General features: G+C 42.4%; 1 protein-coding gene across 2 annotated transcripts; it reads left to right on the top strand.

Moving 5' to 3' along the window:
- On the top strand, positions 1-24,726 carry LOC108919613 (RAS guanyl-releasing protein 1-like). 2 transcript variants are annotated; one of them, XM_018727737.2, is made up of 17 exons: positions 1-230; positions 1,335-1,510; positions 8,047-8,152; positions 10,212-10,274; positions 10,483-10,614; positions 11,453-11,606; positions 12,360-12,533; positions 13,227-13,343; positions 13,768-14,043; positions 14,356-14,436; positions 14,727-14,831; positions 16,139-16,248; positions 16,830-16,974; positions 17,134-17,170; positions 17,901-18,029; positions 22,791-23,158; positions 23,686-24,726. In XM_018727737.2, the coding sequence occupies exons 1-17, from the start codon at positions 112-114 to the stop codon at positions 23,818-23,820; spliced, it is 2,427 nt and encodes an 808-aa protein (XP_018583253.1). In that variant the 5' UTR covers positions 1-111; the 3' UTR covers positions 23,821-24,726. The 2 variants fall into 2 exon arrangements, with proteins under 2 accessions (XP_018583253.1, XP_029114289.1); XM_029258456.1 differs by having other exon boundaries at positions 17,901-18,038.
- Positions 24,727-24,987: the final 261 nt, after the last annotated feature.

Genomic DNA, 24,987 nt, shown 5'->3' with positions numbered 1-24,987 from the left:
GTCACGCGCCAACGACGAGTGCGTCGCAGTAGCGCGAGCGCACGCAGGGGGGATGCAACGCGTGGTGAGCAGCGCACGGTGAGCGGCGCTCGCAGAGTAGCGCGTGGACAAATGGAGAGCCTGGTGGGGCCGCTCGTCGCCCAGTACCTGTCCATGGGCCACCAGGGCGAGCGGAGCGGCTCGTGCGGAGACAGCAGCGGAGCAGTGAGCGGGAAGGAGAAGGAGTGCGCGTGAGTCCGTGACGACCGGACTGTTGTGTTTCGTCCTGAGACTGAGCCTTCCGACGGACTCGTCTCTGTCTGTGCAGCGCTGCACACAATTTATTATAGCTGCTAGTACAAAGTTATAACTCTGGTTAGCACTTCGTCTTCCGGAGTTATTTTTTATGAACATGTCATTTTTTGTGTGTTAACACACAGCAGCCTGAGGTAACACCCGGAATGAATCGTGTGAGAGTGTGTTTCCGAACACAACTTGCTTGAACAACAAGTAATAATTCGGTAGACTCGACTATTAGAATAAGTTAATAATTTCTCACAAAATAGTAACCCGCTTTTGATTTCTACGACACAGTACATAAATAAATAAGTATAAAATATTTACTCACAGCTCACGACGGAAGTCTCAGTCTCAGTCTCTGTTTTCTCATCCATTTTCACAGTTTTCCCTGCGGAGGTTTTTAATGAAGTTAAGCAAACATCCGAAATGAAAACACTGGAGTTTCATTTCATTTGAAATGAAGCGTCTGCTATTAACTTTTGAAGTTATAACAACTAACAAGATTCTCTTTGCTTACTCACTGTGCTCGTGTGGCTCTTACGTCTTTGTCTTTCGTATGTTAAAGTCCCATTAGTGAAAATGAGATAAACATGATTCATACGCCATAATAGTGATAGCAGTGATAGCATTTATAATACAGTCACCGTGTAATTGTGCTTGCATTTCCGCAGTGGTTTTCAGTTAAACCACTTTCATCCTAATCATAATGATCATCATCATACTCGGTGGGCAAGTTTATATGCCGGTGCGTATTTGCTGTGATGAAGGTGATATGTAAAATAAGTTATTGTCATTGCTATTCGTTTTTATATCAAGGAAATGCCAACACACTGTCTTCAGAACCCCCCCCAAAAAAAAAAAAAAAAAAGAAAAACTAGTCTGATTTTAACAACTGGCATTCTTTGCCCTATCCTGTCCTCGCTCTCGGGTCATTTGCTTGTTTTGGTCTCCCGGTCTCATTCTCTATGTTCTCCACCTAGCTTCGCTTGCCCTTCCCCTCCATCTCACTCTCAGGGTTTAAATCTGTCCCTCTCTTTTCACTGCCACCCCTTCAGCCGGCTGTCTCCAGTATGCCCGTCCGGTTCTAGAGGCTCACCCCGCCAGCGACCCAAACGTCAGGAGAAACCCAGCCTGGCCCAGATTACCCAGGTAAAGGTGATGATGTCACTGGGGCAGTTCAGCAAGGGGGCCAGCTGGGAAGAGCTGCTCCAGGCCTGCATTCAGTCATTTGGTGAGTAATAATGATAATAATAATAATAATGTTTATTTTCAGATTCACGCAATATTCTTACAATTTTTGCCATATGCTGTATTTTACATTGGTTCTTTTATGACTTTCAGAATAACATATATGGCTGATGTAATATTTGATATGTATACGATTAAATTGGTGTATATATTGCAGTGTAGGTTTTAGTTTTCATTTTTAAGGTGTACTGCTGTTCTGCAAGAAAGTGTCTTGTCTGCTTGGTGTGCCTTTGCATGATGCACTTCTGTGGGGAAAGGTTTGGCAAATGCAGGCGTACCAGATGCTGTAAAACCACACAGAAAAGTACACACAAACAAGCACAAATCCATGCAAATGGGTAGTTTTGCAGAATCACTGAAACAAAATGATGCCTCTTGTCTGAGAGTCTTTGTCAGTGGGCCTTTCAAGTGGTAAATCCGAACTGTGTTGTTTTAAGTGAGATGTAAAATTGTTCCAGGAAGCACCTGTTTTTTCTCAGCTTGGGTGTCACTTTTTATAACAGTCAGTGACCTGTTTGTGGAATTTAAAAACAATGGAAAACAGCAATTTAGTTTGCAAGATGTTGTTTAAAAGTATGTGAAAATTTACACTTTTCTCTGGGAGGAAAACCCAGAAAGCACTTACACGACTTGGGCTTGCAGATATTCATATGACTTGAGCTGATCTTTTAGGATGCGTTTGCCAGATTTCACTCTTCTGGGTACGAGATCACAAGGAACTTATCTGCATTAATTAGCAAGTGATTTGACAAGAGAGTACATATTTTGTGGTTAACGTTGAGGGAAGAAAACCCAGTCTATGTAGAGAAATGTGTAGTAAACTTGGCTTATAGTCACAATTTTACAGGTTGAATTCTGGACATGGACTGTGCTGTGCTTAGTATTTCACTGAACATCCAGCAGGTATAATTTGGTAAAAAGAAAAACTGGGGATATAAAATACCCCAGATATTGGCATCTACTAAGCAAGTTCATACAGTATGCTTACAGAATTTTTGAGAGAAGTTTATATTATATTTTTTACCCTGAATGTAGAGTTGAACATGATATGCCTTTGAAAGTGTTGTCAGAAGCTCTCTTAAAGTTAGGATGTCTGTCTTTGTAGAGGAGAGCATTCAGATTGCTGTTGCCAGGAGACAAAAATGAAGAGAAATGACTGATAAAGAGGAAGCACAAAAGACTCAGATGGGTTATGGTGAACCCACAATAGTCTCTTATAATTACTTATTTGCAAAGGGGTAAAGAATATGAAGATAATGGTTCTTGGTTCACTTAAGTTTAATATTCAGTCAGTTGCTGGAGTTAACAGGGCTTTTAGAAAAGAGCTCCACTTAATACACTTTTGCTTGTGACATTTCGTGAATGAGCATCATGCAGCTGCTTTAGGGCCTTTTGTAAGGAACTGCAACACAAAACAGAAATGCGAAGCTTAGTCACTATACACTTTCGAATCCATGTCCATCCTATCTGATGCTCTTATTGAACCTGGATGAAAGTCAAAAATTGAATGATAAAGGTGGACTGGCTTGGGGCTGTAGAGAGAGCTGCTGGTTTCCAACATCAGAGGCTTGCCTTTCAGTGTCCCTACAGTTTGGGAGGCTTTTAAATACAAACACATACGCAGAGGCTATTTGAAGGATTACCTCTCGGCAGTTTAGATCCTCAGCAGGCGCAAAGGTCAGGGTCCCAAATGGGCGTCCGCAGAGGATGACCAGCCTTTGAAGTGCCAGGGTGTCTGGGGGCACAGATCAATTTTATTTGACATCATCGCTACCTTGTGTGCGCACTCTGAACTTTTGCCATGGCTACTGTCCCAGGAGCCCAAGGTGTTGTTGAAACCTGTAAGTGTGTGGTGAAGCAAGTGTGTTAACCACAGAATCAGAATCAGAATCAGAACGAGCTTTATTGCCAAGTATGTTCACACATACAAGGAATTTGTCTTGGTGACAGAAACTTCCACAGCACAGACAGAATGACAGTGACAAGACACAGATGAGAAGATAGAATATGTGAATGAAGGATAAAAAAAATAGAAAAATATAAAGTACACAATATACAAAAAATAGTCACCAGACATTATATTATATGTATGTACAGGTATGTTCTATACAAATGCAAGGGAATGTGAGTAAGACATATGATGTGATAAATAGATATAATTATAAATATAAATAGCGTTGTGTATTGCACTGATTTACTCTCTAGGGGGGATTTAGCTGTTCATGAGGTAGATGGCCTGAGGAAAGAAACTTTTCTTGTGCCTGGCTGTCCTGGTGCTCAGTGCTCTGTAGTGCCGGCCAGATGGCAAAGGTTCGAAGAGGAAGTGGCCTGGATGTGAGGGGTCTAGAATGAGTTTGCTAGCCCTTTTACTGACTCTGGACGAGTGCAGTTCTTGGAGAGCAGGGGGGGGGGTGCGCCGATGATTCTTCCAGCAGTCCGAACTATCTGCTGTAATCTTCTGACGTCTGATTTCGTAGCTGGAAGGAAGAGTTTATTCTTCAAGTTCAGTTATTGAGGCATCATCAGAATAGCCTGTCACACCTTTTAACTCCTCCACAGTGTGTTTGTAATGCTTTAACAATGCTATCAGGTTAAGAAACTGGTATAATACTGTGGGCATATTTTTGTGTTAAAATACAATAATTGGACAGGCGTGTTCTTTAGATCTTGTTTGTAATCGCTTAGAAAAACTGATTAATTTAAAAAAAAAGCTTTTAAAAAATGTTTCATTTTGGTGACAAATATGTGAATGTCATTGTAATTTTTAAATGGAGCAGGTTGAGAGGTGTCATGTTGTTTTCATACAAAAAATGGAAATCATGACCTGAGCTGTGAAGCACTTTGCCATCATAACTGTCTCCTGTGTTTTTTCTTGCTTCTTGCTAAACACCACACCCCCTTCCCCCACCAGTTTTTTTCTTGCTGTATGCTTTGTGGTTTCAGTTTGGAGAGAACACGGTTACTAGCAGGTAAAACAACAAAAGAAGCATCAAGGCTGCAAAAAAGCTAATTTTAGTACTTTGAAAGCAAGTGCAAATGTGTGTAAGTGGTTAGCATACACTGCTTGGGAAACTAGAACAGAACATTGTGCATCTGAAGGCTGAAAAGAGCCTGTAAGATTTTTGAAGGTCATACTCACATAAATGTAAAATATGTCAAAATAAATAACTGTTGCGCATGTATATATAACCAAATGAGAAATTTCTCCATTAACCACCACAGTCCTGTGACAGAAATGCATTTCTCTTCCATCTGCATCATAAACAGAACATGTAATAGAGGCATTAGCTGAGTTATAATGTTATATTTGCTTTCAAAATGTAGGCTGTTATGTGTGTACTTACTTTGTCAAAAGAGCAGTGCTACAGGATGTTTAGCAGTACAGACCTATAATGCATGCTGGACTGAGACTCACAGGCTACAGCATGTGGTTCGTCGCATTCCTCCTCGTCTGTTCTGGGTGGGTGCTTTCTCAAACTAGTCCAGAGGGAGCGACCCTCTGGGGGATTTCTCCTCCCTAATTATTGTTTTTGTGTACTTTGCCCAGCTGCGTGGTTTTGGAGAGGCTTGGAGAAAAGAGACTGTTTTGATTATGAGCCACTGTCTGCTTCCTGGGGAGTCAGTATCACAGCTGGTGCATTTTTAGCCCTGTGATTGTGCAGTGACCAAAATGCCAAGATTGCACCGTGTTTTTAAATTCAGTCAATAGTCATCCCTTGCAGCTGAGAACCATGTAAGCGTGTAAGTTTAATGCACTACCCATAATATTTGAGTGAATCAATCACTAACATTGTTGAAGGACAAATGAAAGACACAGTGAGTCAGTCCAGGCAGTTGGGTCTGTACATTAGAACTCTTACTGGAAACTTGGAGAAGACAATGGTTTGATTCGAATACTGACCAGCTTTATTTAATTGGTTATGTAACAGTGCCAGGCGCTGTCCTCCCACTCAGCACAAGTACAATGAGCGTTAACGAGGACTGTTACTTAAGTGGAGAACCCACCCAGCAGTATGAATAGCACCCAGCCCCCCTTACCACCACACTGGCCGAATGATGATAATAATAATGGTGATGATGATGACTGGAACATCTGTCACTCAGTGTCATAATCTCCAAATCTGGCTTGTAGAGCAGTAGTACTTGACCACCTTCCTTTTGAATTGACGGTGAATGATCGACTGTTTGTACCATATTGGAAATGTCCTTCTGAATAATTGCTGGTACTGTGCTTTGAGAGTGCTCATTCGGAAAAAGGGGAATAGCATGTAAAATCTGATTGACAGACTGGTGCTAGTAGTCACCAAAACTCTCTCTCGCACACGCACACACACACACACACACACACACATACACATACACACACAGGCTGAAGCCACATGTCCCAAGCAGGGTCGCGGCGAGCCGGAGCCTAACCCAGCAGCACAGGATGCAAGGCTGGAGGGGGAGGGGATACACCCAGGATGGGACACCAGTGCGTCACAAGGCACCCCAAGCAGGACTCGATCCCCAGACCTGCAAGAGAGCAGGCCCCGGCCAAACCCACTGCACCACCGTGCCCCCTTTGTCACCGAAACTGTCCTTGCCTTTTCTTTGAGTCTCTCTGTACAGCTGTGTGCTAAATGGCACTGGTTTGATTCTGTTACGTGTGTAAATGTAAAGCAATGCACGGCTATGTCATAGCCATCATGGCCTCACTGCTAAAATTTTCAGGTTGCATGTAATACATTTCAGGCAAAATTAATGGCTGTTAATTTAGTAGTACACCTCTGCCCTACTGTTGTAACTATTTTAATGTAAACAAGTCACTGCTGGCTCAGTCTTGTACACATGACCTAGCTTATCTGAATGAAATAATGGAAGCAACAAAGAATTATCTAAGTTTCTGTAATAAAAGACTGCACTGATCCTGTAGATAAGCAGTGGCAGAGGATGAGTAAACACATTGTTGAGGGTTGAGTTGTAAAAACATAGCAGTGCACCGGTAACTGCCTCCACTTAACAGGCCTAATGGAATCGGGATGCTTGTGATGCGGAAACCTGTTGTTTTCAGTCAAATGGCTGTTCCTCCCCTCCTTGCAGCTCTTTGAAGTAATTTTACTAAAAAATGGAAACTCACTATCTTTTGTTTATTTTCCATCTATCCTCTTTGTGTGATTCCTTGGTGTCTCACACTAAAGATATGAAATACCAGTGCTGTGGGTCCGTGTTACACAGCAAGGCAGTGTTAATAGTATGTTAGTACAGAGGAGAACATCTGTAACTGTGATTAAATAGCTTATCAACCAGTTTCTTAACAAAAAATTTTACAAAGCTTTTGGTTCTACAGTTATATCCATTTGTACAGCTTTAGTAAAGTAAAATGGGTAAGGTGTTTTTTAACCAAAACCCTTAGTTTCTTAACTACTATGACAATGAAATAATATGACTACAGTGGTTTCAACAGTGGTATTAGCCAGAACTAGCTATCTTGTACTTTTTGCTGTTGTATATAGGTGACTTCTGTAAAAAATGAGTTACCGTGGTGCATGGTTTTTGTCAGGATATATGCCGATCAGTGAAAACTGATGTATTCATGAAGGCAACAATGGAAATGCAGGATTTAACCAGTGCTCTGCTGGAGCGGTTGCCAGCTTCCCGTCAGTCTGTCAACATCCTTGGGGGACCAGTGTTGTTGTAGGATTAGGGTTAGGCTGGAAATAAGAAAGCACTGTTTAATGAAGCAAACTTGACTGTATAAGAAGGCAATTTTTGAAGAAATAACATGTTTCTCACGGTGGTGTCTCAGACATGATGGCAGACTTGTTCCGGAAAGGGTCTGAATGACTCTACTTTATGTGTGGTGTTTCGTGTGCTAACAGTACAGTGTGATATGAAAGTTCATATCACCTTGACTGTGCACTGTTTTCTAATGTTACATTTATTCATTTAGCAGACGCTTTTCTCCAAAGCGACATACGTCTCATTGTATCTTCTATGAGATGTCCTTTGCTTTGGAGAAAAACATCTGCTAAATGAATAAATGTGAATGTAAACGTAAGTTCGCCCTCACTTGTGGCATCCGACCTCTTATCTATGTTGACTTAAGAAACCATAGTCTGCAGACATAAGGTTAACAGTCAGCCACAAGTTAAGGGCAATTGTTGACCTGGCACCAAAATGAACCTTTATGTCAAAAGGCTTGCAGAAATCATTGTAACTGACCCTGTGTTTGTGTGTTTTTAACTCAGTCACTGAATGAAATACTTTGTACTTTTATTTTGCTATTGGGCTGGCAGATAAAAACATAGCAGAGAGTTAAGACTGAGTGAAGTATGCCGGGTTGTCGGGACACGTCTGCTTTCTTTATTGTTTTAGTTTGGCCTCCATGTTCAGGCTGTTTAAAAGAACATCTTAGGGTTGAGCGAAAAGACCATTCCTTTGCCTCCACCTGGAGCTGCTTTGCTTAGTCCAGATTAAATGTCTGTCTTTGTGGGAGAGAAGGCGGCGGGTCATGGACATGCATTTATCGTCCTGCAGACGCTGAGGGCAGCCTGTGTCGAAGTAGCCACCTGCTGCACATCACCTTGACCATGCACTGTCTTCTCATGTCCTCCAGCGACCTCCTGCAGAAGCTCATGACTCTATATCCTTTACAGGTTGGCAGCTCTAATAACACCGTAGTTCATAACAAACCGTCCAGGTCTTGCTACAAAACATGAGAGCTTGCAGCAGCATATTACAAAATTTTTGAAAGGTTTTTAAGTGGTCCAGTATGATTGCTAATGTTTATACACACACTTTACAAATTAATAATGACACTTATTAGACATTTTAACCACTGTTTTTTAATCAAAATTGAGCTTTTAGAGCTATTACTTAACTTTTAAATTGTATAAACTACGGTACACATGTAGGATGAAATTGAACAAGGTAGATAAAACATTGGCTAAACATAAACACTGGGCATTGAAAATAAACTCTAATATGGATGTGTCAATATTTCTGCAAACTACAATATGTTCTGTTTACTAATGTAGTTCATCTTTAGCTGTATTGTGAGCGTTTAGCTTGAGTCTCCTCAAGGTGAGAGAGCGAATCAAAGTCCCTGTTAGGACCTCTCCTGCCCAGGGTGTCTATTACTCCTTCCCAGAAGTCTGCTTCAGCTAAATATACACACTTTATAAAAGTGGTGGGGCCTGAATCTGTCATGAAAGGCTTCTTTACATACCTCTTCCTATTTTAAATTTTCCCCACCCCCCGTTTTGAACAGGCTATCCAAAAGGCCGCATGAAATGTTATAAAGTGTCATTGGGCACTGCGAGTAGCACTCAATCCATTAATGCCTTTCATTGTCAACACTCTCTGGCTTTGGAAATGTGTGGGCAGCACTTCAGAGCACTGGCTCTTCAGTTCCCATGATGCTCTTTGGCTTTGTATATGAATCACTTCATGCTGATCTCTGTCAATACAACCCCATAGTGAAGCCTGAAGTGTAGGGCTGTTATTATAGGTGTTTTACGTAACAGGGTGGATACTCTTAAGCCATGATAAACCTGGAAATCTCGCAGGTTGTGCACCCTCTGTCTTGCAAGTATTATGGAGTTGTTGCGGAACACTCGTATCCACAGGGAGTGCCTGCAATCTGTGGTGCTCACAGCAGAGAAGAGGCATGCAATTGGCACTTCCACCTAAGTTCACAGAGGGCACAGATCTCACCACCTGTTCAACCATGAGTTCTGCCGGCATTTTCTCCTCTGTGACAGGCAGATTCAGAGCAAAATATGCCCAGCTCTATGGGACTCAGTTGACCATGTGGAGTACTCGTTCACTGGTTACAGAGATGTGTCTTCTTGCCCCCTGCCCAACTTCATTTCCGTGTGATCACCCTTGAGCATATAGCAGCATGCAACAAACCGCTGTATTTTTTGTTTATTTCCTCCCACGTGCTCAGAGAAGTCACTTGTGGCTGCCTGTGCTTTCGTATTAGTGGAAATCCCCAGGCTGTAAAAAGCTTTCTCGTTCGCTTTGTCTTGGGGAACCGTTTCAACTCTTTTCGAGAAGGCACTAGGGCAGGTGTATTCCCCCTGAAAGGTCTCCATTGCTCAAATAAAGAGTTGTTCACCACAGCCTGTGTACCCACTTGATTACCATTCCCACTTCTGACAGCATGGACATGCTGGGGTGTATGGTATGTTACAGACTAAGACAGACTGGAAGTATGACACAAAGGGCAGAGGGTTACCTGGACCAAACGGAACAATTACAAGTGACACAGAGAGCGTGTGTTTCACTAATGTATCGATGAGTGACCCATTGTAAGTAGTGTAGCTAGTAGTGCAAGTCACCTTGGTGAATAAGGTGTGTGGGCTAGTAACACTACATACTATCCATTGTAAGTTGCTTTGGAGAAAAGCATCTGCTAAGTGAATAAATGTAAATGTAAATTAACAAAGCTATGAGCATAAGGGGTAGGGAATGAAGGCCTCATGAAACACTTTTACATCTAATACCTCACAGTATTAAACTGTGCTGGAATAGATTAAATGTATAACTATATTATATTACCAGTCATATATCTCCTTTTCCAGCTACAACTTGTCATTGTTCTCAATGTTAGTAAATTTCAGAAAAATGCTCTTTTCCCCCCTTTAATGGACTTACAGTTACTTGTGAACCATTCCTTCCTTAATTCCAAGTTTTACCTTTAAAAATGCCCTGGAGAATGACAGTTTAACAGATTGTCAGAAAATCTGCTACTTCATCAGGTAAGCTTTTATTAATCACTTTGGAGGTGGATATCCAGCTCTGCTTTTTCTTGCGCATTTTTATTTTATTTGTTTATCGCCCCTGCTCAGTCTCCTTTGCATTATCTTACTGTATTGATAAACTTACATATGATGTGCTTTATTACAACCAACAAAGAAGAAACAATTATAGGTATCTATTGTCTTTGCACTGTGCCTCCTTCCTCAGATATTGGATTAGGGAGTTCTGGGCAATGTTCCGGTTGCACAACAGCCTGGGAGAAACTTTGCAGCAGTTTCAGGAGCTGATACGTGAACATGGACAGGAGAGACTGTGCCCCCTTTTGGAGACAAAATGGATGTAAGAATTGTCTTGATCCCTCCTGTAATGGAACTAATTCCTTCACAAAACTTTTTTTTAAAGCTTCATTGCTACTGACACTTTTTGTTGACTTACAGCCCTATCTTAGGTGAGTCACAGTGTGCAGTTGCAAAGGCAGACAAAAGGTTGTTATCTGCAATTAGCTATGGCTATCACATGTTGTGTGTTGCTAAGTGGTTTCGTTTTACAATAGCTTTGCTAACTACATTCAGATGTCACAGATTTCCAGTTTGGTGGTGATGGGGTGGTGGGCTTTGGGGGTACCTGGAGATGGCTGCACTGTTGAACAGTTTCCTGAGGTTTTCTGCTTGTGCTTTGGATGAGTCACTGTGGAAAAGAGGCCAGTTTCCTCCATGGAAGGAAAAAAATTGCCATACAGGCCAGTATAACATATTCTCACAACAAGGCCACAAGGTTATTACAACTAACAGAAATTCAAAAATAACACAAGAAATGACGTTGTCAAGTCATGTGATAGCTTGGAAAACATTAAAAAAGAAAATAACATTAGAATTGTGGTCACACTGTTTGGGTTTTTCTGTCCTGCCAGGAAACTGCAACATTTAAAATAGAAAACCATAACATCCATTCACTCATTATGGTAAAAATAGTAACCTTAACCTAACTAAAATGTGCATAATACCTTGGTTTTTCAAACAGTAATGCCATCGTAGTAAAATATATCAATAAAAATAACCTAATATTCTGTGTTCCCATGTCCAGAAATGTCATATTATGTTTATATTATATTTATATAGAATTTCTGGCCTTGTGCACTATAACAGCTATGATGTTTTGGTGTCTTTTTGTTTCATAGTAATGAAAGAGATTGGTCATGGAAGGCCAGCCAGAAGATCAAAGCCAACAGCAGCAAGAAGAGGAAGGTGTCTTTGTTGTTTGACCACCTAGAGCCTGAGGAGTTGGCAGAGCACCTGACTTACCTGGAGTTCAAGTCCTTCTGCAGGATATCAGTGAGTGCTCCTAGTCTGGCTAGTTAGTTTGCTATTCTTAAAAATTACAAGGAAATGTGATCATTTGTAACTGTCACAACCACTCCCGGACTGCAAGCAGCAGCATCTGACCTCGATTAACCACCTGAGGGCAATTGGAGCAGTCAGCTATAAAAACCATCCCCAGCTCCTTCCCAGTCACGGAATCTCTTTGAGACAGCCGTCCCTCCTGCGACCATCCACAGTGCCCTGGCAACCTCCCTCCTTGTCCCTTTACCTGTCTCCTATGCCATCGACTCTTGCAACGTCTTCATTGACCACGTCCTCGGATTCTCCCCACGTACAACGTTTGCGCCTCAGATTCTCCATGACTGTCTCTGACTACGAGCACTGCCTTGTCCCAGGAAACTTAGCAGTAGACGATCCCGCAATTTGGTCCACACCCTGGTCCTTGTTCTGTTCTGAGTGACAGTAACATGATTTGTGGGCCCTGTTTTAGTTGTTTATTGCTTTATTTATGTCAGAAAAAAGTTTAAAATTACAGTTGAAGCCTGAGAGTTCTTGAGAGTTCATTGTGATATAGTATATTCCATGATCTCTGCAAATACGATACATCATTTGTGAAACACTGTGACATGGGTACTCTGTTTCCCCAAAGGGTAACCATCTATCTCACACAAATGCACAAACACTCAAACACACAAACACACTTACACATACATATGCACATTTTATAAGTACAAAAAAATGTTGAACAAGAGGTCATCTTGTCAGTTTGCAGACTACCAGAATTACATTCGTAGTGGCTGCATGAAGGACAACCCTATGATGGAGCGCTCTATTGCCTTGTGCAACGGTATCTCCCAATGGGTCCAGCTTATGGTGCTAAGTCGGCCTACTGCCCAGCTACGTGCCGAAGTCTTCACAAAGTTCATCCGTGTGGCTCAGGTACACACACCTTCCTCCTTTCCATTCAACTGGATATTGCTACTGCTATCACTGTTAGCATCATATGTTGTAACCTCTTCATAGTCCCTAACATTTGCATTTACTTTACTGAGCTGTTGCCTGTCTGCAATCACTTGTGGTACATGACCAAGAGGCAGGAGGTACAATACAAATGGTTGCATATCAGGCACTCTAAATGAGTTGCTAATGACTGTCAAGTGATGCGTGATGTGCATTTAGTTGCATCGAAGATGTTACCCAGCACAGAAAGAGAGGCTGCTTTCAATATTAACTAGGTCATGACAATTGCTAATGGATATATTTTGGCAAGGCCCTATCAATGGACCCTGATGATAGACCAGGCTAGTGGAGGCTTAGGTTTCTGGTGATTATGGAGGACCTAAATATCTTTTAAAGTAGGTTCAACAAACTTCCAGAAATACATCAGAATCAAAGACACTGATGCACCCAAGAACTGAACTGTAAGGACTCCTCCTTGCTGTCATACTTCTGTTCCCTCAACTTTTATTCTGTATTGCACATTAATGTAAATACGTGTACATCAGTCATCTGGCAAATCCCAGCATGACACAATGTGAATGGCAGGGACCAGCAGGGTATCAGTGGCTGCCTTATCACCTGCTGTGAGGTAGACAGATACTGTTATTCACTGATTGTCTGTGTTTTCAACAGAACCTCTACCAAATACACAACTTCAACACACTCATGGCTGTGGTGGGGGGACTCTGTCATAGCTCCATTTCCAGGCTGAAGGAGACTAGCTCCTATGTGTCTGGTGAGGTCACCAAGGTAACTGTCAACTCTCTGCTAAGGTTGCTTTAGCCTTGTTATACCGTTGTTTCCATTATATCATGTAAAATTGAATGTTATGGGAAAATAAAAAATTCATACTGTATCTCTGGATATTTAAACATTTATTGAAAAAGTGTGAAACGAGATATAGAAACAGGCAGCTTTGATAGATTTTACATGCATTACTGTAAGAAAAACACATTTTGTTATATTCTTCATTGTTTGTTAATACAATATCACATTGTGTACTGTATCCACCTTTGACAGAAACGCAAGTTATACCATGCTGTAATTTATCAAAATCATAAAGAAATTACATACTGTATAAACAAAATAATTTAGAAGTTTCATCTGGGATTCTGAGAAATAGATTTCCTAGTTGTACAATGGTAAGCACAAATTACTTTTGTTTTTGCTCCAGGTTCTGAATGAAATGATGGAGTTGCTGTCATCTTGTAGGAATTATGACAATTACAGGCAGACCTATAGCAAATGTGTGGGGTTTAAAATCCCCATTCTGGGCGTCCACCTGAAAGACCTAATTTCTGTCAACGAAGCCATGTCTGACTATGTGGATGACAGTAAAGTCAATGTTCAGAAGCTGCAAGCCCTCTACAACCACATCAATGAGCTAATCCAGCTGCAGCAGACCCCCCCACGCCTGGATGCCAACAAAGACCTGGTCCACTTACTAACGGTCAGTATGCAAATACTGGTGTACAGCCACTGATACTTACTGACACAATCAGAACTTAAGTGCTCCTTGCCTTGGGCAATGCACTGGTGCCTAAAAAAAAATAGAACAAAAATCATATGTGTACATTGTGGCCATGAAATCATTTTTATATGTTGCACAGATTCAAATTTATATTTTTTCTTGATTGTGCTACCAAACAAAATAATTGAAACTAAGTTGCAGTTCAGCAGTTCTGTTATTATTTTTCCTGGTTTACTGCACTCGCAAAGACCTGTCCACTCACTCTTCTCACTGTTTTTTTATGTGTTTCAGCTGTCACTAGACTTGTATTACACAGAGGATGACATCTACGAACTGTCGTATGCGCGCGAGCCCAAGAACTGCAAAGCACCGGTGAGCCACCCAAGGCCCTGTTTATGCCTAGAAATGATTCTCCTGATGAATAAAGCGTGGGTGGATGTGTGACATTCCGAATATGCAAACTGCAACCGTACGTATCTGTTGTGTAGGTGATGGCTTTCTTTTCACAAATATGTCTGTTACACATGCAAAACTATGGTTGTAGCCATTTTTAGGATAAAACTGAGTGGGGAAAAAAATGAAGGGTGCTCACACTGGTATACAGACAAGAATACATATTAATGTTACTGTGATATTACAGTAATGTTTTTTACAACCTTCAGCCTGCCACGCCATCTAGACCTCCAGTTGTGGTGGATTGGGCCTCGGGTGTAGCCCCAAAACCAGACCCCCGGACAATCAGCAAGCATGTGCAGAGGATGGTGGATGTGAGTCTGGGTTTTTTTTTATTGGTTTTATAAACAGCACAGGGTAATAAAAGCATACAGATAGAGGCAGTACACAGAAATTGCATATGTGTGTACATACATAGAGTAAGGGCTCGGTCACAATATATTATAGGTATGAGCATGTAACACTTTCTAGTAACTTCCACTCCAGTATGTCCAGATATTCCAAAATTAATTAGAATGTTCATGCAAATCAAATGTCTGTTTTTTTCACGTGGGAGAAATGTAATCTCTCTCGTCATGCACATATTTACAAAGGGAACTTCTAGTGTAGACCACAACAATACATTTGTCGCACAGGGCAGACCGGAGACCTGGGTGTGGACGCAATTGCGAGTGAGTTGGGGGCAAGCGAGGTTCAATCTGAGGTGCAAATGTGGTCTGAGAGGAGAATCTAAAGACGTGGTTGAGGAGTCGAAGTGAGGGTCTATATCGTGGAAGACAGGAACAGGGACGAGGAGAGGGGCAAGGGAACAGGGAGTAAGGAACTAGGAGGAGGCCGGATAAGGCGCTAAGAAGAAGTCACAGACACTTGAGGGACGGTTGCCTTCTGCAGATTCTGCAGGAGATTCTGCAACAGAAAAGGAGCCGGGGACAGTTTTTATAGATAAATGCTCCAATTGCAGCAGGGGGCATGGTGGCGCAGTGGGTTGGACCGAGTCCTTCTCTCTGGTGGGTCTGGAGTTCGAGTCCTGCTTGGGGTGCCTTGTGACAGACTGGCGTCCTGTCTTGGGTGTGTCCCCCCTCCTCCGGCCTTACGCCCTGAGTTGCTGGGTTAGGCTCCAGTTCCGTGTGACCCTGTATGGGACAAGCGGTTCAGAAAGTGTGTGTGCTCCAATTGCTGACAGCTGCTTAATTGGAGGCAGGTGCTTCTAGTTGTGGTGTGTGTGTGTGTGTGTGGTCATGACAGGAATATGTTTCTTTGCCAAATGTGTGAGTAGTTAGCTTACGTACCATAACATCATCAAGGAGGAGCCTCTGGTTCTAACTAAAGCTGAAAGTTTGACAATAGCAATTTTACACATACAGCAAAACAGCAGCTAAATGAGTATTCTGACTGGTTAGTTACCTGTGTAAGTAGTGTCTAGTAGGTTGACACAAGTAAAGATTTTTAGGGTCCCTTTTAGGGAGCAGTACTTTTAGAAATGTGTTTCCTCACTGCTTTTTATCAGGATCCTTTGTAAAGAACAGAGCGTTTAGAAATACATTTCCTCACTGCAGTTTGTTACAAAATAAACTGCCCCCAAGCAGCCTAATAAATTGTTCTTGCATCTTGTTACTTGCAGTCTGTTTTTAAGAACTACGACCATGACCAAAATGGTTACATCTCTCAGGAGGACTTTGAGAAAATTGCTGCTAGTTTTCCCTTCTCCTTCTGTGTGATGGACAAAGATAAGTAAGTTAAATCCATGGGATGTGATGTCTTGTCTTTTACACCACAAATTAATATGTGGATGAATGTCAGAGTCACGGAATAGCTGTAGTTTGTACAGTTAATACCTGTTTTCCACAGTTAAATCACAATAGATTGCCAAGACAAGAATGCTGTAGTTTCTGATAATGCTACAAAAAAATAAAATACAAAAAAAAATTACAATGTGTCTTTTTACTGTAATAGAGCCCAAATGTTGCATCTAAAAACATTTGTAGTTGATCTAGCACAGTAAAAAACAAAAGGAATCAAAAAGCATGTTACACAATCATAAGTTTAACATTGTTGCCACATTGACATATTATGCAGCAAATTTAAAATGAATTATCCTAATTGCCTCTTCTAACATTCATGGTTAGAATCTGTATTTTTGTAAAAGCAATTCAGATTCAGTATATTGCAGTCTTCAAGCACCATTTATAAATTTGAACCTGCAAGCCAATGATCCCATCCCTTTCTCCTTAACATAATAGCACCTGCTGTCTATCAGTCACGCTACCATCAAACCCCTCTGGGTTCAACTAACCCCCCTCAATTTTCCACAGAGAAGGGCTTGTGAGCAGGGAAGAAATTACAGCCTACTTCATGCGAGCCAGCGTCATCTGCTCCAAACTGGGCCTCGGTTTTGTCCACAACTTCCAGGAGACCACCTACATGAAGCCCACCTTCTGTGACAACTGCTCAGGATTCGTGAGTCACTGTGACTAAGTCAAGGCCTACCTTCTACAAAGTGGCAGCCCTTATGGCACATACAGCGTGCTTAGGCATGCAGTGATTCTCAGTGATTCAATTCTTTCTTTCCAGTTTGAAATTGTTATTGATGACTTGCTTTTTCCCCCCCCTTTGCAGTTGTGGGGCGTCATAAAGCAAGGCTACCGATGCAAAGGTGGTTCTTTTCATTATTCTTGACATTTCCATTTAATGTAGGCAAGGTTCATCACCATACCATCCATTTTTCACAAATTTATATGTGAATTTATTGCACAGGTTTATTTAAAATAAACAATTCTCCATTTTCAGTAATCATGTTTCCCTGAAGTACAGGAAGGAATAAGGGGTTAAAAACTGAATAAGATACTCATCCTTCAAACGTCAAATAAGCAATACTTTTTTTTTTTTACATAGTTTTTTTTTCTAAATCTTGAGCAAAGGGTATACAACGCATCTTCTAATGTCATGCGAAATTAGGTAGTGCGATCTGGAGAAACTTATTGTGGTCTTACCACTTAGAGCAGCATAGTACAGCCAGTGAGTCAAAACCCCAGGGCAGGTGAAAGGGAGCTACGGTCTGCCTCAGAAAAACAATGAAAACCACAGTGGCATTTTCCTATGCCCCATCCCCTATACGTTCCACTCTTGCTTGTTGTGAGGCTACTTACGTTGAGACGAGAGCTGCAAGCTTCATGTAATACGTTTGATTTAGCTGTTGGCCTGAAATAAAGTTAGGTTGAAATGTGGACTAGCACACTTTGCAGATTAATCCCACCCACACTTTTTTAAAGACATTAATAACCAATCAAATCCAAGAAAATTTGTGTACAATATGGTTGCATGATAGTCTGTCTCTTTGCTGTTCTAAAACCTTCCCAACCCCCCACCTTTGTCTCCGGTTCTAGACTGTGGCATGAACTGCCACAGGCTGTGCAAAGACCAGGTTGCATTTGAGTGCAAGAAGAGTGCCAAGGGAAGCAGTGCCACAGCCACTTCTACCCCAACTAACTCGAGCCTCCCTGGAGTGAGAGGTGGTGAGTCTGGTGAGAACGCAAGCGCACAGACAGATTCGGTGGTGTACACACAACAAATACGCAGATGTTCATGTACATTCAGAGTCACACAAAGCACATATGCAGATGGCGATTACCTCTCCTCCACAAAGTCACGGACATTGACATATCAAGGGCCGTATGCGCTGCCAGGTTGCTTTTTCTGACTTGATGATAGCTCTGTTGCTCTGTCCAGCTCAATCACTTCTCAGTTAAAAAGAAAAATACAGAGCAGCCCCCATAGAAGTATGAAATTATGCATGGCAGAAAAGCAGACATTGCGACACAGGAATTAAGCACAGGTTTGTTGTCTGTGAGGGCCTGTTCGGGCACATACATGGTTGCATGCAGCTAGCATAACCACAAACCAATCAGAAACTATGTTGTGGTGTCTGACAGACGCAGAAAGTTTTTCCCCATCAGGAATGTGCAATAACTACAGCCCTGCTCTGTAGATCGGCTGCATGGCTGTCATAAGCATCCAGTAACATTTTCTCCTTTTGTTCTCATTTTGAAACACATGCACATGCTTTTGTCTCATTGTCATCAGGGTTACCTCTCCATCTATAATACATTTAGATTATAAAAGTAGGTTATATTCAAGATACACAGGTCAGGATGTTATACCACATGCATATCTTACAACGGCTGTACACAAAGACCCAGTCCAGTCAACATGAAGCCACAGAGAACAACATTCAACATTGCCAATATATATCGCCATGACTTAAGACCAAGAAGCTTAACTACCTTCTCCAACCAACCATCATAACTACAGGGTACCAACATTGGTATATCATCAGTGCTGTCAAGTGGGCACCTCCTTTCGTCCGTGTTTCATTGATTTAGGCCCACGACAGCGCGGGAAGGCTCAACAGTGCAGTCTGGCATCGCAGACCCACCCCCCTCCACACACATTAGATGCCATTTACCCTCAATGAATACTGTAACTCCATGCAGTCAACTACCCCAATTAAACCATTGCTCCATACATCCCTGTAACTGGACCACCTTCACAACTGCAAACCATCATGGATTGCCTCTATACCTGCACCACTTCACAAACTTAAACTAACCCAATTAACAAGGCCACACCTCCTTAATTACCACCAGCTGCAATTAATTTTACCACTACCACACACCTCCTTCCTACCTGTAACTCCAACTACCCTGCTCTCTTCTCATCCATAGCCACTGACTCACCTCCTCAGCAGCATCGGACAGCTCCTTCACCGCCACCCTTAACAAGCAGCCTCTAACATCAAATTCCCCAAACACTGACGTAGCTGATTTAGCCACAAACCACCTAACACCTACCTCTACCAGTCTCACATGAGCCCCCCACCCACAGTCTCTTGCCTCGGCCACCAGATCAGCATATTTCAGCAATTTCTGCTCATATGCCTCCCCAGTAGCATCTTCGAATCTTCGAAGGGCACCGTTAACTCTTTAAAGTATACGATCTGCTTATGCTCTGAGTACAACGCCATGTCTGGAAGCAATGAAGTAACCACAGTGACCCACGGTACCTGGAGCTGTTTGCCCACATCAGCCAGCAGCTTCCAGTCCCATGTATTACCCCACCTACTAAGGCACATCCGCTTTTGCATAGTGTTACCCTCTCCTGCCCGCACAAATCCACTTGTTTTAACTCTACTGCAAACAGGCAAAGAATTCAGCACTTACCGCTTGCTTTCAAAAACGCCTGCTAAACATCTAAGAACTTGATTATGGCGCCAAGTGTAATGCTCCTGCGCCAGGCTAACCTTAAACCCTGATAAAATGTGCCTCAGCGTCACCACACCGCTACACAACTTACAGCAACCATCACCACCTGCCCACTGCTTAACATTCTCTGGTGCTTGCAGCACGTCATAAGTCGCTCCAACAGTGAACTTAATACAACTCACCTCCATAGCCCACACATCTTGCCAGTGTAGCTTCCTGTTCTCCTCGTCTTCCTGGTTCACACACTGACCCTGCTTAATTAGGTAACAAGGTGGCATGTTGGCACAGCGAGTAGTGCTGCTGTTTCACAGCGCATGGGTGGTGTGAGAGAACATGGATTTGATCCCCACTCAGTCTGTGTGGAGTTTGCATGTTCTCCTGTGTCTGTGTGGGTTTCCTTCCACAGTCCAAAGACATGCTGTTCAGGTTCCCCCATAGTGTGTGAGTGTGTTTCACTGATGCATAGATGAGTAACCCTTTGTAAGTAGTGTATCTAGCAATGTAGTCACCTTGGTGAATAAGGTGTGTGGGCTAGTAACAGTACGTAGTATCCGTTGTAAGTCGCTTTGGACAAAAGCATCTGCTAAGTGAGTAAATGTAAAATGTAAATGTAAACTAATTCGAATGCCTTCGCACGCCTCGCTTCCTCTTCCTTCTCCCAGACCTGTTCAACAGCCAGCCTCCGTTTGTCTGCTTCCAGGGCAGCACTCCACAACTGCTGCACACGACAGGAGCCAAACCCGCCTTCCCTCTTTGCATGTGTCCAACCACATGCAACAGCTGCAGTGCCCCTTTTGCACTCTGGACCGCATCTCTGGGATTCCAACCCCTACCCATCCTCACGAACAGTGCCACTTTTTTTCACAACCCCATCTTTTAACGCTGCTAGAGTCAGCTCCAAACCCACTTTTGCACACTTATACTCCTCGACCAAACTTGTTACCGGCAGCTCCAGCATACCCTTATCATATAATGCTACACTACTTAGACAGCATGACACTCCTAGCCACCTTCTTACTGCCTTACTAATAACCCGCTTGAGCTTCTGAACCTCCTGGATACTCATACACTGTGAGTGGCCATTTAATGCGTGGCAACAGCCTGAGCTCCAGACACCACAACTTCAATTGGCCAGGGAGGAGGGATGCAGCAATGCTCTTGATATCTTTCACAACAACCTCCCTTAGTGGTACAATCTGTTCCTTATCACTTAACATAGAATTATACCACCTACCCAGGCTCTTAATGGCTTTTCTACAATGGATGGAATTACCTCCTCATTAATACAAAACTTCTCCTGCACCACCTTCCCACCAATGATCGGGAGACTCCTTGATTTACTCGGCTTGACCTTCAACTTAACCCACTTCAAGTTATCGTTGAGCTTAGACAACAAACGACAAGTGCAAGGAGCCGTAGCTCTGTCTGTCGTCATATAATCCATGAATGTTCTAATAGGGGGTAGGTGCGTCCCATCCTGCAGCCTCCCACCGCCAACAACCCATTTGGAAGCCCTTATAATAACTTCCATTGCAATTGTGAAAGCCAGTGGCGAAATTGTACATCCAGCCATGATTCCAACCTCCAACAAATGCCAATATGTTGTATAGCTTTCTGTATTAAAACAAAACTGAATATCTGCAAAGCAGGCTTTCACCAACCTCCTAACACTTTCAGGGACCTTAGAAAACCTGAATGCCTCCCACAGCAAACTGTGCAGAACCGACCCATAAGCATATGCTGAGTTGAAGAACATCACACGGAGATCTCTTTTCTCCTTCTTGGCAGTCTGAATCTGTTACCAAATCATACTGGTGTGCTCCAAGCACCCCAAGCATCCTGGAAGCCCTGCCTTCTGCTCGGAAGTATCAGTCAACCTGTTGGCCTTTAAGTACGCTACAAACCTTCCACAAAAATTTCAGTACATCCGGTGCACATTTAAACACCCGGTATGGTACTCTGTTTGGACCCGGTGCTGAGGGGGCCCTTGCCTGCCGTCCTACATCTTGCACCTCTCCCCACCATAGGGGGAACACATCCATTTCCCACTCTATCTGCCCTGCAGGGGGGATATTCACTGGCAACTCAAGTCCACTATCATGCTCTTCACCAGAGTACACCTCACACAGATAACCATCCACCTCCTGCTTTTCCACTTTTAACGACCCAGACTTCTCCTTACCAAATGTCTGCTTTTGTCATAAGTTACAGCTGTCACAATTCAGTTTTTTCACTTGGTATCAGTGGGCTTTCTTCATTCTTTGTGTAAATGCAGTTATACACTTGACCAGTTGGCGGAGCTCTCTGACCAGCACAACATTCTGTGTTCAGCATGTCTGTACATGCTCTGTGCAAAGAGTTTAAAATCTTTTATTAGTATTAGGTACTATATTATCACCATTGTTTAATTATTATTTCTCATGCATATGAATAATTTTTGTACCTTTTTTTGGTTATGCTGTTTTTTAGTTTAAAACTGAAATTGCTCCACAACAGAGTCTGTTCCACATTTGAAACTAAATACACAAATGATGTTTTAGTACTTCATGTAAATGTGCATTTACCTTGGCAACACAGAATATTTAAGAGTATGAGTATTATGGGCCATTGTTTTGAGTAAATTTGATTTGATTTATTTACAAAGGGTAGGGAGAGGGGCTTAGTGGGTAATTCCCCTGTGTAGGCTGAACTAAAAGGTCAGAGGTCATTTGATGTGACTTGAGTATCAGCAATCTGCCTCAGTTACAGTAACTCAACCTGATTTCAGATAAACAACATTAAGTAAAGTGAAAGCCAGTTTTTTTATATACATATATATATACATACATTGCTGGAACTTCCAGCATTACTGAATAATTACAGGAAATTAAAACTGCAAGGTTTGTTTTGCAAGCTTGCATTCTGCACAGGTTCTACTGGGGTTTGCAGCAAATGTGTACTGAAAGAACAGATAGATTTCATGCTGCCTCCCAGTCTTGTCTTACTACATGTCTTATCACTTTGTCCCAATTTCAGAGGAGGGAGCACAGTTCACATACCACACAGAGGAGTCCACAGAGAGCAACGATCATACCAAAGATTGGTGTCCCAGTTTGCCTGCTGTTGCCGAACAAGTACAATTCCCAGGCATCCACAAGGGTACCCAGACAGAGGGGAACATGACCCCATTGCTGTCTCTGTCCCTATCTCCTAACTCCACCCCAGCACCTGTGCACCCAACCAGCTTGCTCTTGTCCCCTGGCACACCTACAATCACAACTTGCCCCAGCCCGGTGCCTGTGCGCAAGAGGGCCTACGCCAAATGGGAGAACCGAGCCTCCATCGTTCAAAAGCCCCAGGAGCTTGAGGAGCACAACAAGCAGACTTATGAGCAGCTTGAGAAGGCAAGTCCAGTACACATCGACCACACAGTCAGCATATCCTCTCTGCTCATGCTTTAACATCCACTTCCATCCAACACACACCATTCTGCACTGGGGTGATTCAGGGGTTTGCATGTGTCCCAAAAAGCAGTTAAAAAAGATATGTAGAGGAGACTGGAGTGAAAGGATGTGGACTGAGGCTAATGTACATGTTGCTGTTTCTCTCAGCTATTTATCAGAAACCAACTTTTCCAACTTTTCCTATACAAAACAAGTTTGTGGTTCTAAATTGGCTTTTTCATTAGATGTAGAGTAATTAAAAATAAGAACTTACCAGATCAGTGTGAACGAATTGAGAGCCATGGCAATCATGGTATTTTCATTGAACATGTTCAGTTGTGTTTCTGTATGGCAGTTAAATTAGTTGTAGGTGTTCACACCAATGTGACATTCAGTAACTCGTGATTGTTGTGGAGAAGTGAAAGTGCCAAGGTTTACATTTACAGCACATTATATTCACTCTGGTTGTGAATCCATTTGGTCTCTAGGAGAACCAGGAGCTGAAGAAGAGCAACGAGGCTCTACGACGGAAGCTGAGAGAGGCAGAGCGCGAGGTAGAGATCCTGAAGACGTTGCTGAAGAGACATGCACTGCACACTGTTGAAGAGGACTCCTCCTCGTAGCCAGAAGCACCTTGTGGTGGACAGTGGTCCCTTCCTACCGAATCAAACCAATCTCTGTAACAGGAAGACACAACACATAAGAACAGAACCACTCACCCCTGAAGGGGAAGGACCTGAGGCTCTATTCTGAGCGACAAAGCCAAGCAGATGGAGGGTGGGTGGACATGTTACACTGTCAGACATGGCCACTAAGGATGGGCTGGAGAGTCACCAGTACCACTCCACCTACCCCGTTGACGTGGTCCCCTGCTTCTAACGCTGTGTGTGTAACTCCATCAATGAGTACGGTGGAGAGCCTATCTGTAGTGAGTATTACAGTTTCATTGGAGTCATTCAACTGACCTGACCCGATTTGGTGTCGTAACTGTGTAGTTTTTCACTTGTCGGCATTATTAATGAACAGGAATAAGGTTGACTATTATTTGTATACAAATATATACGTACACGGGTAGGACTGCCTACTTTCAGTATTTATTTGGAAAACACTACAAGGAAGATGATCTGATGGAGAGAGTATAGAGCATAATGAACATATTTATAGCAGAAGTCAGTTACCAACAGAACATGGGGGTTGTACATGTTACATCCCTCCTCTTTTACCTTTCAAGGCTTAAAGGAAAGAGCCATGTCATATGAACTGAAATTTTATTTATACCGTTTAAAATTTTATTTATACAGTTTGGTTTGTCTGCTATTTATAGTATGCAATTCGGCTGTCAAAAATACAAGATTTAATGAAAGGCAGTTATTCACTGCATTTGTACAATTGAAATACAGAGTGTAAATATTTTTCTTGTATATACTGGTTGTGTTATTGCTTTAGATTTCCTGTTTCCTGATCTCGGTCCAATTTATCTGTGTTGTTCATCACCCAGCATTGTCTAATAAAAAGCACTATACAGGAAATGAAGCAATCATCTGTGGTATTCTCAGTGATTTAAAGAGAAGTAACAAATATTTTGAATTGGCAGGAAATTAACAAAATTTCAAAACACTTCAGTAACATTTCATGTTAACTGCTATTATAAGTACACTATTGGCAGTGCAGGGTGAAGCTGCTATGAATGCACAGTATGAAAAAAAACACAATGCATGGCATGAAATTTCCAGCTAAACTATTTGCAAAGAATGAGCCATAAAAAGTTGGAGTAAACCTGTGTTAGGGAA

Source organism: Scleropages formosus, chromosome 15 (genome assembly GCF_900964775.1).
Source record: "Scleropages formosus chromosome 15, fSclFor1.1, whole genome shotgun sequence".
Lineage (NCBI taxonomy): Eukaryota > Metazoa > Chordata > Actinopteri > Osteoglossiformes > Osteoglossidae > Scleropages > Scleropages formosus.
Note: the sequence above shows the minus strand (reverse complement) of the source record. Positions and strands in the feature narration are given on the sequence as shown.